The sequence below is a fragment of the Arachis ipaensis genome, chromosome B03, assembly GCF_000816755.2.
Source record: "Arachis ipaensis cultivar K30076 chromosome B03, Araip1.1, whole genome shotgun sequence".
NCBI classification, from domain to species: Eukaryota; Viridiplantae; Streptophyta; class Magnoliopsida; order Fabales; family Fabaceae; genus Arachis; species Arachis ipaensis.
The window spans coordinates 79,836,896-79,850,313 of record NC_029787.2 but is presented as its reverse complement, the minus strand read 5'-3'; the positions used below and the strand labels follow the sequence as shown (position 1 = coordinate 79,850,313).

Here is a 13,418-nt window from a genome sequence, read left to right as displayed (position 1 = left end):
ATAATGAAAACTATATGAAAATGATGCCAAAAAGCGTATAAAATATCCGCTAATCAGTGAGTAAGGAATTGAAATTGAAAAAGCTTGCCAAGAGGTGGAGGTAGTTAAAGAAGAGTACAAGAGAGTGAAAATTGTAAGATCATTGGGACCATCCCTTCCTAAGTCACCATCACCCATCCTTTTATTCAAGTGGGTAAATCTTTCATCCCTAAGCTTCACTTTTCCACTTGAATATGATTTGCTTGAAATAGATGGTCAACTTAGAGCTCTTTATGGATTGAATAGTAAGGGAGAGTTGTATAGTGGTTGGCAAAATGATGTTAGGCTCATCAAGGTTGAACCCTTAAGTCATAGGTCCTATGGTTGGAGGAATGCTAAATTATATAGATCTAGGAGGAGAATTTGGTGCCTAAATGAGAATTCGGCTTGCTTCTCACCCAATTGAAACTATGATGATCAACTTAGAGATGGGTGTGAAAACAAAGTATGGGATTCCAGATCACAAAAAGAGGATGAATTTTGGGAGCTCATGGTTTGTGAAGACCTCCATCAAAGCTTGATGCAAATGACATGGAATGATGGAGCTTATTGGAAGTCCAAGGCGTTGGTGGAAGTTTTAAGATGAGTTCAAGCACAAGCCACCATGACAAGGAGCTTGTTAAATTTCCAACTTAAGGACTTTAAATAAAAGAACCAGTGGGAGACACCCCACCGTAGTAAATTCTTCCTATTTTCTTTTTTGTTTATATTGGTAATAAATTGAATTTTCATTTTTAGTTAGGTTTATTTAGTTTAAGTTGTGGTTTAACTTATTTAATAATATTTGGTACTTCTTTGGTAGCTTGTTAGTTTCTTAACAAATTTAAAAAAAAGAAGGGGTGTCACGCTTACGCGTGACCGACGTGTGCGCGTCGACGCCCAAATTTTGATGCTGATACAAAAACCAGAGACTTGCGTTAGAACGATGCGGGTGGGGTGCTAGGTGCACAACCTAATGCACGCATGCCCCTCGCTGACGTGTACGCATCATTTGTATTTCTGGCCTTCCACGTGTGGGTATAACCGATGCGCACGCGTCATACCTAAATGCTGCCTCTAGTACAAAAACTAGAGAGTTGTGATGGAACTGTGCAGCTTTCATGCGTCTGGCATGAAAAGTAGTCACGCGCACGTGTGACCGACACTTACGCGTAACTTTTTATTTTGGGCCACCCACGCGTACGCAAGGACAACGCTCACGCGTCACATGCCTTTTTCTATTTTCACGCGCACGTATGACTCATGCGCGCGTGTTGCCTACGCGACTTCAGCAACGCTGTTTCTTTTCCTTTCTTCTTCTTTCCTCATCCTTTCTCACTCTCTTCTCCTCCCTTATCATCTTTATCCTCTTTCATATTCTTTTGTCAATTGCAGTTGCATACTTTCATTCATTGCATTTTTTTTACTTTATACATGTTCTTATCTTCTTTTCTATATTTGTTGTTTTAATATTGGTGTTGAATGTTCTTACTCAACTGTTGAATATTTCTTGCATTATTTTGGTGCTTCTTGACTTGTTTGATATTGTTAAGTGCTGATATTTTAAATCAATGCTTAATCTTTTGTGATACTTGCATTCTTTGTGAATTGATATGAACTTATACTGTCTTTTATAACCCATTCTTTCTTACTTCCTATTTGCAATTTTTGCCACTCACAAGATTAGTACTTTAGTCCTTTCATTATCATTGAGTTAGGAGGGGACCGAATTCTCTCATGCTTATGACTAATCTTGTTTGTACCAATTCTTGTTTGAACTTAATGCTTCTGAGTTTTCTCTTCATGCCATTTGCTTATACTTTGACTTTACTCTTGCATCAAGAGTTAGATAACATGCCCTTTGCTTACATTGTTTTCTCACTTACATGTTGTAGCTACCATGTAGTTGGGAATTCCACTCTTATTCGGCATTAGCCCCACCTATATTCTATTTGCTTTATTTTTGGGCTTAATCTTCTTTCTTTTCCTCTCCTTTCAGGTTGGCCACCAAAAGGGGAACGAAAAAGCTTTTAAATGGGGGCGACAAACAAGTCTCTCCACACAATCTTTTGAAAGAGCTCGTCAGTTGTAGCAACCCTACTCCACTTAGCTCATCTTTACATGCACCGAGGACGGTGCAATTTTTTTATGTGTGGAGAGGTTGAGACCGACTTCCATGGGTAACTACTTCCTTTTTCAACACCAATTCTTAATCTTCTTTGTTAGTTAGTTGTTGCATTGCATGATAGATTGCATGTGTAGTTAGTTGCTTGCATTTAAGTACTACTTAGTTGAAGTGATGGATTCCTTTTCAAGAAAACTATTTTAGGGCTTTCACTTATTTGAATTAAAATTTTTGAACTTGCTTGAAGAAATTCAATTTGGAACATGGTTTTAGAGCTCGAACACACAAGCCAAGTGAGCTTTTTGAACCTATTTGATTGGTTACATCTTATCAGCCAATATTTTGTTTTGGTGTGTGTTGTTCTCTCTAAGACTGTGATTTTTATCTTGTTTGATTCTATATTTCCATTGTTTGATGTATGAATGCATTTATATGATTGAGGCCTTTGTTTCACTATAGCTCACATACCCATATGGCCTTACCCTTTCATTATCCTTTGCAAACCAATGTTGAGCCTATTTTACCCCATTTGTTCTTTATTTTAGCTCATCACTAACTCTAAGCGAAAAAATAATAAATGTCCCTAATTTGAATTCTTGGTTATCTTAGACTAGTGAGAGAGTGCATGATTTAAGTGTGAGAAAATTGGGTTTGGGAACATTTGGTTTGGGAATTGGGTATTGTATATTTTAGTGAGAATGTGAAAAAGATAGTTAAGCACATATTCTTGCATTCAATACTTTAATCATATGCATTGATTTCTCGTATATGTATATTAACCACCACATATATAAAAAGAATAAAAAGAAAAAATTAAAAAAAGAGAAAATAATAAAAAGGGGACAAAATGCCCCAAAATAAATGGTGGTAGCAATGCATATGTACTGTACTCAAATTTGGGATGCATGAATATGTAGCAAAAGATAGTTAACGGGTAGTTAGGTTTTGTATCTTAATTGCATGGATTGTCTTAGGTTAGGTGGGACGTTTAGGTTAATCAAGGATTTAGATTTCAATCTACTTGACCAAATACATTCCTACCTTGACCCTAACCCCATTACAACCAATGAAAATTCCTCTTGATATGTGTATTCATGCATTAAAATTAAATTTGTGTTGATTGGTAGAAGAAGAGCAAGCCTTAGAAAGCAGGATTAGTAGAGAACCGAGAGAATTGATCCTCAAACACTAGAGTGATTAGAGTGTATACACTTCCGGTGAGAGTTCGATGCTCAATTCTTTGTTCCCGGCTTTCACAAGCTTTCTTCTTGCAAGTCTACTTGTACTTCATTTTATGATTTGAATTAGTGGAATACAGTTCATATTTGTTCTTGAAAGATTTATTTACTCTTAACCAAGTAGGTAGAAGCATTCAGCATGTAGTTGCATTCATATAGATAGGCTGCATTGCATAAGTCCTACCATTTTCCCTTCGCTCTTTTGGTTCTCTTGAGCTTAGCATAAGGACATGCTAATGTTTAAGTATCGGGAGATTGATAAACCACTATTTTATGGTACATTTTGCATTGAATTGAGTAGATTTTGTCAATTATACTCACACTTATTCATGTAAATTGCATGTTTTTAAGTTTCCTTCCTAATTTTGTGCTATGATTGAAAACATGCTTTTTTGGCCTTAAAATTGCTAATTTGTAATCTTCTCTTATTACCATTCGATGTCGTGATATGTGTGTTAAGTGTTTTCAGGTTTTATAGGAAAGGAATGGCTTAGAGGATGGAAAGGAAGCATGCAAAAGTGGAAGGAACACAAGAATTTGGAGATTTGAGAAGCTGGCCTCGATGCGCACGCATGGATAACGCGTACGCGTGACTGGTGCAGCAGACAAACGATGCGTACGTGAGGAAAGGTCAATATCCAGTGACGCGTACGCGTGGCTGACACGTATGCGTGACAAGCGTCACGTGCCTCAGTTACGAGAAAACGCTGGGGGCGATTTCTGGGCTGCTTTTGACCCAGTTTCAAGCTCAAAATTGAAGACAAGAGGCTGGGGAGTGGAGCTGATCATTCATGATTCATTCATTCACAATTTTCAGGTTCTAGATGTGGAATTCTAGAGAGAGAGGCTCTATCTCCTCTCTCTAGGTTTAAGGTTTCTTCTTTCAATTTCTCCTTAGGTTTAGGTTTCAGTCTTATTTTAATTTAGTTTTCTCTTGCTTTTATTTGTTCTAGCACTTTAGTTATCTACTTCTCTTATTGATTCCTTTATTTTACCCATTTAGTTTATGAACTCTTGTGTTACTTTCAATTTCCTTTTTAATGCGATTTTATCTACTTTTAATTTCTGATTGAGCACATTTTTATAATCCTTCTAGAGATCAGTTTGGAGCTTCTCAAGGAATTGATTACTTCCCTGGAAAAGACTTAAAGTTATACCATTCAATCGTCTAAGAAGAGGTCTTTTTCTTTTAAAAATATCCCCAAAAACATCAGAATTCCAACTTTTTAGAGAATTTTTGAAGCTTATCATACCATCAGACTAGGAATCCTACACATTCCAAGAATTCTCAACCAATCTGTGAAAATCACGGTGAGAAATTCAAGCAGCAATAAAACGGAAAGGTCTTCTGTGTCTATTGTAAGAGGCTTCAGTAGAGAGTTAGAGGCAGATGGCCGTGTGGTCAGACTTGAAATTAGGTAAATGCTTAAGGCTAGCTTCGGGGATGGCTAGCTGCTAGTCAAGGTTACACAGACCACGATCCAATCTCTCGACTAAATCACCCATTCTCTAAGTGAAAGGCTAGCCCATATAACCTAAATCTACCAATCTGCAATCAGAAACGCAACTTTGAAAGTCTGAGCAAGCTCCAGAATTAGCACTACGAGTACCCCTTTGTCTTTCATAATCATGAAGAAGAGCGTTAAAATATCCTAATATGCACCAATGAAGATTAATATTGGCTGCCAGGGAACGGAGGGAAGTCCAAAGGGATCTTCTATTCGGGCGTTGTGGGTTGCCATAAACAACAGAGAGGAGCCAGGTAGTAGCATTATTACTGGTAAGCCTAACATGAACAATTTGATGATTATGTTCTAAAATATCAACTTTCCAAGAACCTGAGTCCCACAGGCACCAAATTCCTTCCGAATGGCCATTAGCTTCCACAATAAAGGAATTATCAAATCCAATTTTGTCACGAATAGTAGCCCCACACGAACCATTTATATAAGTTTCAAGAAGAATAATGAAATTTGTATTATACTCTCTTCTAATATCTCTAATAAGAGTAGGAAAAGTTTTTCCTCCAGCACCTCTACAATTCCAACTTATAATATTCATCACAAAACAAACAGAGAAGGGGGAATCACCAAGGACAAAGTCACACCAAGGCTTGAGCCTGGGGTCTCGATTCGGACTTATCTGAGGAGTCAGCCCCATTATTGGGGTTCTTCTATACAATGAGAGCCTTGACATCATCTGGAGCTCTCCTAACGTTTTCCCCTGGCTCGTACCCTAATTCCATTGGCTTTGAAGAGGAACCAGTAGAAGGGGAAGCAATCATAGGATTAGAACAAATCGCATAGTCTTCAAATTGAATCTTTACCTTTTTTGCAGCAACATCAGCTTCGTATTGCTCCCGCCCTAATCGACGCATGTAATTCATAACGACACCCTCCATAGCTTCAAATTCAGGATCTTTAGATTTAGGGGTAGGGGAGGGAACATTCTTAGGAGTTGCCACCAAAGAGGAGGATGGCTTGGTAGTGGCTTTTGGGATGGACTTCACTAATTTCTCATTCTGGGTTGGCCCAACTTTATTAGATAAAGGTTTCTTGCCCATTTGGGGATTTTTGCCAGCACCTTGCTTTAGAACCTTTTTTTTAATGGGCTGGAGATTTGCTTTCTCTTTCTGGGCCTTATTAGGAGAAGCCCAATTATTGGTAATACTTGAAGATTTGCCTTCTACATGTGGTTCTCCCTCCAACGTAATTAGTGCACTTTCTTCTTGCAAAGCATTGAATCTTGACCAATGTTCCTTTCCCTGGTTATCCTCCTCATTAATAGACCTATGATTATAGAAAGAATCATGTCGTCGATTGCTTCCAGGATTATTCGGATTATTATTGCCATTTTTTCTTCTAAGTGGTCGTTTGACCATCATCTACGGCCCGAAACAAGGGGGATCTTGGTTATTGCTCGGAACACTTTGATTGTAGGAATCATGAGACTTTCCATTTTGGTCTGCGAAATCAACATGATTCTGATTATCAGAATTGATATTCTCCTCTTCTCCACCAGCATTGACTTGACTCGCCGGTTCTTTCATCGGAGTTTCATTACAATGATCTAACCGGTCACCATATTTTCCATAGGAGAAGCAGATTTGATGCAGACCTTCATATTAAATGTTTAAGACCTTGCCAAAGATAGAAATTCTGGGAACTAACTGCTTTCTCAGATCAATTTTGACACATATACATGCAAAATGACCTCTAGAGTAAATCAATGTAGTGTGATCGATCTTAAGCATGTGGCCAATAGTTGAACCCATTCTCCAAAGAAATCTATGGTTATAGAGTACGATTGGAAGGTTGGGAATACGAATCCAAGCAGCAACTTTCCTGACTTCTTTCTCAGAAGATAAAAAGAAGGGTATTTAACGTTGGACAATAAGATAGTGACTGGCAATCATCTAAGGCCCTTCCATTAGGGCATGATTATAGTCACCTTCATCTACAAAATGAACCAAAAAATAGTCACGATCTATGTCGATAACATTAATCTTACCTTTTTTAGCCCAATTGCGTTGGAGGCGTTGCTCCATAAATCCTAAGCCTACTCGTTTGCCCAAAACTTTGACCATGAGAGCAGCATGCCAAGGTTTGTACCATTCATTGAATTCATCTTTGGATATTGGAATTTTGGGGCATAAATCAAAGGGCTTCTCCACTTGATCATCATTCTCAGCAATTTTGTACCACTAGTCTTCCGGGTTTGGTTCATCTTCATCGATGGGATCAGTGATAAACCCCGTTTTCAAGGTTTATCTTGTGTTGGATTTAGAGCATTTTGCTAACCTTTTCTCACATTTAGCCAATGATTTAGCATGATTTTGCGATCTCTCTCTTATTTTGGCTTAAGTGTAAAAAGAATGCTTTTTGGCCTTTGATTAGACAACTTTACTTTCTTCTTGATTCTATAAGATGCCTTGATGTGTTTGTTAGTAATCTTAGGTTGAAAAGGCTAGGAATGGATCAAGGGAGCAAGGAAGGAAGCATGCAAGTGGAGAAGATCATGAAAAGCCAAAGAGTTGAATTCAGCCATGGACGCGCGCGCGCACCAGGCGCTTACGCGCACCTTGCAAAATCGCCCAGGGACGCGTACACGTGCTGTGCGCGTACGCGTCAGTGTTGATTTATAATTTTTTTAATGAAATCGTGGCCAGCAAATTTTCAAGGCCTACAGGGTCCAATCCAAGTCAACTTTGGCGCCAAAAACACTCAAAAGGACCAAGGATTGAGGGGAGGAGGGGGAGCATCAATCATAACACACATTAGGATTAGTTTTAGTCTTAGTTTTTAGAGAGAGAAGTTCTCACTTCTCTCTAGGATTAGAATTAGGGTTAGGTTTAGTTCAATAATTTAGATCTAGGTTTTAATTCATGCCTTTCTCTTCTTCTACCTTTCAATTCTATGTTGTTACATTCATCATTCTTCTATTGTTGTTATTTCTTTCTTCTATTTTGTTTGTAGATCTACTCTTGTTCATTCTATTTTCTTTTAATGCAATTTGAGGTAATTCATGTAGATCTTGTTTCCTTTAATTGTTGTTATTAATTCTTTGCAGTAATTGTTGTTAGATTTTATTGTTGTTATCCATTTACAATGCTTCTCTTTAGTACCTTCCAAGTGTTTGATGAAATACTTGGTTGGATTTTAGTGTAGATTTTGTTCCTCTTGGCCTAGGTGGAGTAATTAGTGACGCTTGAGTTATCTAATTCCTTTGTTGATTGACAATTAGAAGTTGCTAATTGATTTGGATACCACTAAAGCTAGTCTTTCCCTTGGGAGTTGGCTAGGACTTGTGGAATCAAGTTGATTCATCCACTTGACTTTCCTTCATAGTTAGAGGTTAACTAAGTGGTAGCAATGAACAATTGTGGTCACAATTGAGGAGGATAACTAGGATAGGACTTCTAATTCTCACAACCTTGCCAAGAGCTTTCTAGCCTTTAGTTTACTTTCTTGCCATTTACTTTTCATACCTCTTATCAAAAACCCAAATATAACTCATAACCAATAACAAGACACTCTATTGCAATTCCAAGGGAGAACGACCCGAGGTTCAATACTTCGGTTTATAAATTTAGGGGTTTGTACTAGTGACAAACAAATTTTTGTATGAAAGGACTATTGCTTGGTTTAGGAACTATATTACAACGAGCTTTCAATTGTGAAATCTAAACCACACAAAAGTTCCTAAAAAAAAGGGGGAGGGGGGGAGGACGCGCGCGCACGCTGTACACGCTCGCGTCCATGAGCGGATGCAACCCCATAGATTTTCCAGAGAGTTGGGCCCCTCTTGTGCAAAGGTTGAGCCTTTAGCCCAACTCGACCCACGCGGACGCGCACGGTATGCGTGCACGTCCCTGCAGCGATGAAGGGCAACACGCGAGTGCGCACGTCGCGCTTGCACGCAACTAGACCAGATGGCCAAGCACGCGGACGCACGCATTGCACATGCGCGTCCCTAAGCGGCTGGCCCCAGCCCATACATTCGTCCAGAGAGTTGTGCTAGTGCTGGGCCAGCACTGAGCCCTCAGCCCAATCCATAGCACTCGCACATGTACAGTACGCTTACGCGTGCTTGCTAATTCTTCCAGCCACGCATGAGCGCACGAGACGCTCCCGCGTCCATCCCTAAATCCATCAAGGCACCCGGACGCGCACTGTGCGCGCCCGCGTCAGTTCCAGAATTAGGATAACCCCAAGGCGTGACGAACACTCGCGCAGACGCCCCCTTCCACCCTTCCTCTTCTCCAATGTCTCTTCGCAACTCCCTCTTCTCCCCAGTCACCTCCGTCGGCCACGCCGTCGCCGTCGCTGCTTTCTTTCCTTCCCTCACCCCCGTTCTCTCTCTTCATCACTCATTCCTTTTTCCTCTCACTTCCTCACCCTCTCTGTCTTTCCTCAACCGCCACTGCGCCGGCTCTTGCGCCGCCGCCGAGGGGTCACTGCCGCCACCATCTGAGGCGGCCACTGCACTTTCATTCTCCCCTCCTCCCTACTGCCTACCCCCCATTCCATCCCTGGTCTGCTCCCAGGTCACTCCCCTGTTTCCCTTATTTCATTCTTTCTTCGTTCATTAGTTTACTGTTAATGTTTGTTAATTAGAATTTGAATTTTGATTGATAGGATAGATAGAAATTTCTGCTGTTAGGTAGTTAGGTTCTAGATAGAGGATTCTAGGCCTGATGATTGCACCGTATCTATTTACCTAATTGTGCATATATTGATTGCTTGCTGAGTGGTGTTGATCATTTTGCTGTGACGCATTCTTCATACTTTGCTGCCTGCTGCATTTTTCATTTTCTGATTCTGTTGTTGTTGCCTGGTTTTGTTCATCCCACTGATCATCATGTATACTGCCTTTTTGCTGCTGTTTGTTTATGCTTCTTGCCTTTTTAGATTCATATGCCTTTTCTGCTGTTATTTGCTGCCCGGAAACATCCGAATTACTGCCGAAATGTTGCCCAATTTTCTAGAATTGCTTTGTTTTCAAACATCTTGCTTATGATTGAACTTGTTGGCTTTGAAATTGCTTATTCACCAAGCTATAGCAAGTTCAATTCTTAGGTATCCTTGGGTCAGTTTTTCCATATTTCATACGTTTCCTATGACTTGCTTTGAACCATCCCTTGTTTATACTTTTCAAGTTAGTTGAATGTCTTATTCTTGTGCTTCACTCCCCATTCAATCTAACTTGTACTTTTATGCATATGGTTCTTGCATTGCAAATAATTGATGAATTTTACTTGTGTAACTCGCTTTCACTCAATTTCCTTTCTATCTTGCTTCGCGTTACACAACATGCAGTTAAACCTTGCAACATCAATTATTGCGATGAATTGACTGATGACTTGCTTTCAATTAATTGCATCATTCGCAATTTCATATTTCATCATCAATGACTGCACTTCCCTCATGAGTGTGAACATGAATGTGTACACATTTTGCAGTTCTCTTTTAATTAGGCCGTTTTCCATCATAACACTGACTACGAATCTCACTCTTTAACTCACTTACTAGTTTAACCCCCTAACTTCAGTTTTCATTTTGCTTAACTTTTTAACCATTCTTTTGAGTTATGATGGTGAATGCACCTAATATATAAGCTTTATGGTACATTGTTGAATTGTTTGAATTCTTGGTCAATAGTTATGTTTTCTGTGCTTAGTTACATTCCAAGTTTTCAATTTTGGTTCACATCATGATTACTTGTCTTTCATCTTACATCCTGAACTTGCTCTTCCTTGATTCCTGCTACTTGTTTAATTGTTTATACTCTGTTCTATTCTAATTTTCAAGATGTCGGCTAAAGAGAAAGGCAAGGCCACCTCCAGAAAGAGGAAAAGGGCCTCAGATTCCCCTTTCTCCCCTTATGTGAACTATTCGAAAAATTCTATTGATGAGGTGGAGAGGGCGAACCAATCCCTACCTGCCCAGGATTCAGTCAAGTTCCCGAATCTTTACTGTGAACTTCGGTCCCCGAGCTATAACTCAAAGAACTTGAACGTTGAAAAGAAGTTGGTCCTTCCATCTGATCTGAGACAAACAATTAATAACCGTATTGAGAGGATGGGTTTGGACTTTGTGGACGGAGAGCTTAGCCGGGTGAACCGGTCTTGGGTGCAGAAATTCTATTACAATTTCTTCCGCCACACCCTTGACTCGGTGCTGGTTAGAGGTGTTCAGGTGCCCATCACTGAGCAGGCTATTGAGGACGCCTTTATCTGTAGGCCCAAGGCAGGTGATACTGATGCCTTCGAGCAGGCCGAAGTGGATCTACACTGCATGACTTTCGATTTTGATGCCTTGAGGGCAGTGGTAGCTAACCTGGAGGCTCCCTGGGTCATGGATGCAGAAAACAAGGCACCAAAGGGGATGCGGTTTATCTATTTGAGCAAGGAGGCCAGGGTATGGCAGCAGATTTTCGCCCACTACCTCATGCCGACTACCCACTTCTCAGAGATCCCTATGGCTCTGTTGATCCTGATCAGCTGTGTGCTGGAGGGGAAGGAGGTCTATTACCCCCGGCTGATCAGGCAGTTCATATGGTGGGCCCACATCAGAGGTATCTTTCCATTTCTCGTCCTTGTCACCCAGATGATTCAGCGGGCTGGTGTCCAGTGACTCCCAGAGGATGTCTCACCACCCTACCGCTCCCTGAGAAGGAGCCGGTGACCATTCCATGAGGGTCTTGGGTGAACGAGAAGCCTCCTTCCCGGCGCCGATCTAGAGCTAGAGCAGCGGAGGGGGGAGCTTGACCCTCTTCGTCATCAGCCCCAGCGGGATCCTCTGCATCAGCAGCTGCAGCAGCACTTCCTTTACCACCACCACCACCAGCACCTCAGCCGACCTACTTATTGGTTCAACGTCTTTTCCAGTTCATGGAGCGCGGCCAGCGTCAGATCATGCGTTGCCTGGATCGAATTGACTAGATGTGTGTGGCTCAGGGCCTTGAGCTGCCCCCTTTGCCAGGGTCTTCCGGTTCGGATGAGGAGACCCACGAGGAGGAGCATGCAGATTTACACGATGAGGATACTCATGAGGAGGTACCGGTTCATGTGGAGGCACCATCCCAGACCCAGGCTACTCAGGAGACACCTCAGCCACAGCCCCAGCCAGAGCCAGAGCCGACTGGTGTACCTCTCTCTGAGCCTGAGGATTAGCATCGGGGACGATGCTTGATCTTAAGTGTGGGGAGGTTGCCGTTGGCACCATTGGTGGATCGGTGAACATTTTGGCATATTTTCTACTTATATTCTCCTAGTTATCTTGTTTTGCACATCGTTGTATATATTGGTTGTTTTGGATTACTTTAGATACTTTTGCCTTAGTTGTTGTATACTTTGTCATTTTGGATGTTAGGTATTTTGAATGCTAGATTTCATACTTTAGTTGGATTTTTCTTATATAGTTATCTTTTAGCTTATGGTGGTGATTAGAAATTGTTTTGGAATTGTTAAGACCTAGTTAACCCTTTTTCATATGAAACCTGTTTTGATTGAAAAGAAAAGGGTGAACTAAGGAATTTTTCATAAACTCTCAATCACAACAGTGCATTAATAAGCTTAGTCAAAATGATGAAATTTTCGAAAGAATCCATTCATAGAGCACACCCCAATTGATTGAAAATTTTTGTAACTTGCTTGAATTCATACTTTATGAAGCATGTATTGAGCCAAGAACACAAGCATGTGAGATTTGAGCCTATTGATGTGGTTACATTTTACAACCACCCATTTTCCATTCTTGTGTGTGATTATCTCTTCCTATGATTGTGATCCTTGGTTTGCTTGATTCCATATGTCCATTTATTCCTTGTATTCATACATTTATATGATTGAGGCCATTATTTCAATTAGCTCACTTACCCAAATATCCTACCTTCTATCCTCCATTGTTAACCAATTTTGAGCCTACACTTAACCCAATTGTTCTAATTTTAGCACATTACAAGCCTAAAGCAGAAAACAATAAAGTCCCTTGTTTGGATCTTTGATTGGCTTAGGCTAGTGAGAGTGTCTTATATTCAAGTTTGGGGAGATTAGGAACATTGATTGGGATAAAAGAGTATTTTGCATTTGTATTTGGGAAATTGGGTGCATGCTCATGTATTGATTAAATGTATAGACCTTATGCAAAAAAAAAAAAAGAAAAAGAAAGGAATAAAAAGGGACAAAATGCCCCAAAGCAAGGCTCAATAAAGATCAATGCATAAGTGTTGGAAAAATCAAAAGAAATGCATGATCATGTAAAAAGTGAAGGATGGTTGGTTAGGGTAGATTAGAATTTGTATAGGTCATTGTATAGATTAGGTGGTAAAGTCTAGGTTAATCAAAGATTCAAATCTCTAGTCCACTTAACCATACATGATCCTACTTTGACCCTAACCCCATTACAACCTATGAGAAAGACCTCATGATGAATGAATGCATACATTGAATGATTGTTGATTGTTAGATGAAGAACAAACTTTGAAAAACGTGATTAGGAGAGAATTGAGTGAATAAACCCCTAAACACTTGAGTG

At 40.2% G+C, this 13,418-nt stretch overlaps 1 protein-coding gene across 1 annotated transcript; it reads right to left on the bottom strand.

The window, feature by feature from the left end:
- Positions 4,903–5,541, bottom strand: LOC107633304. Its single transcript, XM_016336948.1, has one exon. The coding sequence runs from the start codon at positions 5,539–5,541 to the stop codon at positions 4,903–4,905; it is 639 nt and encodes a 212-aa protein (XP_016192434.1).

Excerpts from the sequence above, each read along its gene's own strand:
- LOC107633304 (XM_016336948.1), bottom strand. The coding sequence starts at position 5,541 with ATGGGGCTGACTCCTCAGATAAGTCCGAATCGAGACCCCAGGCTCAAG.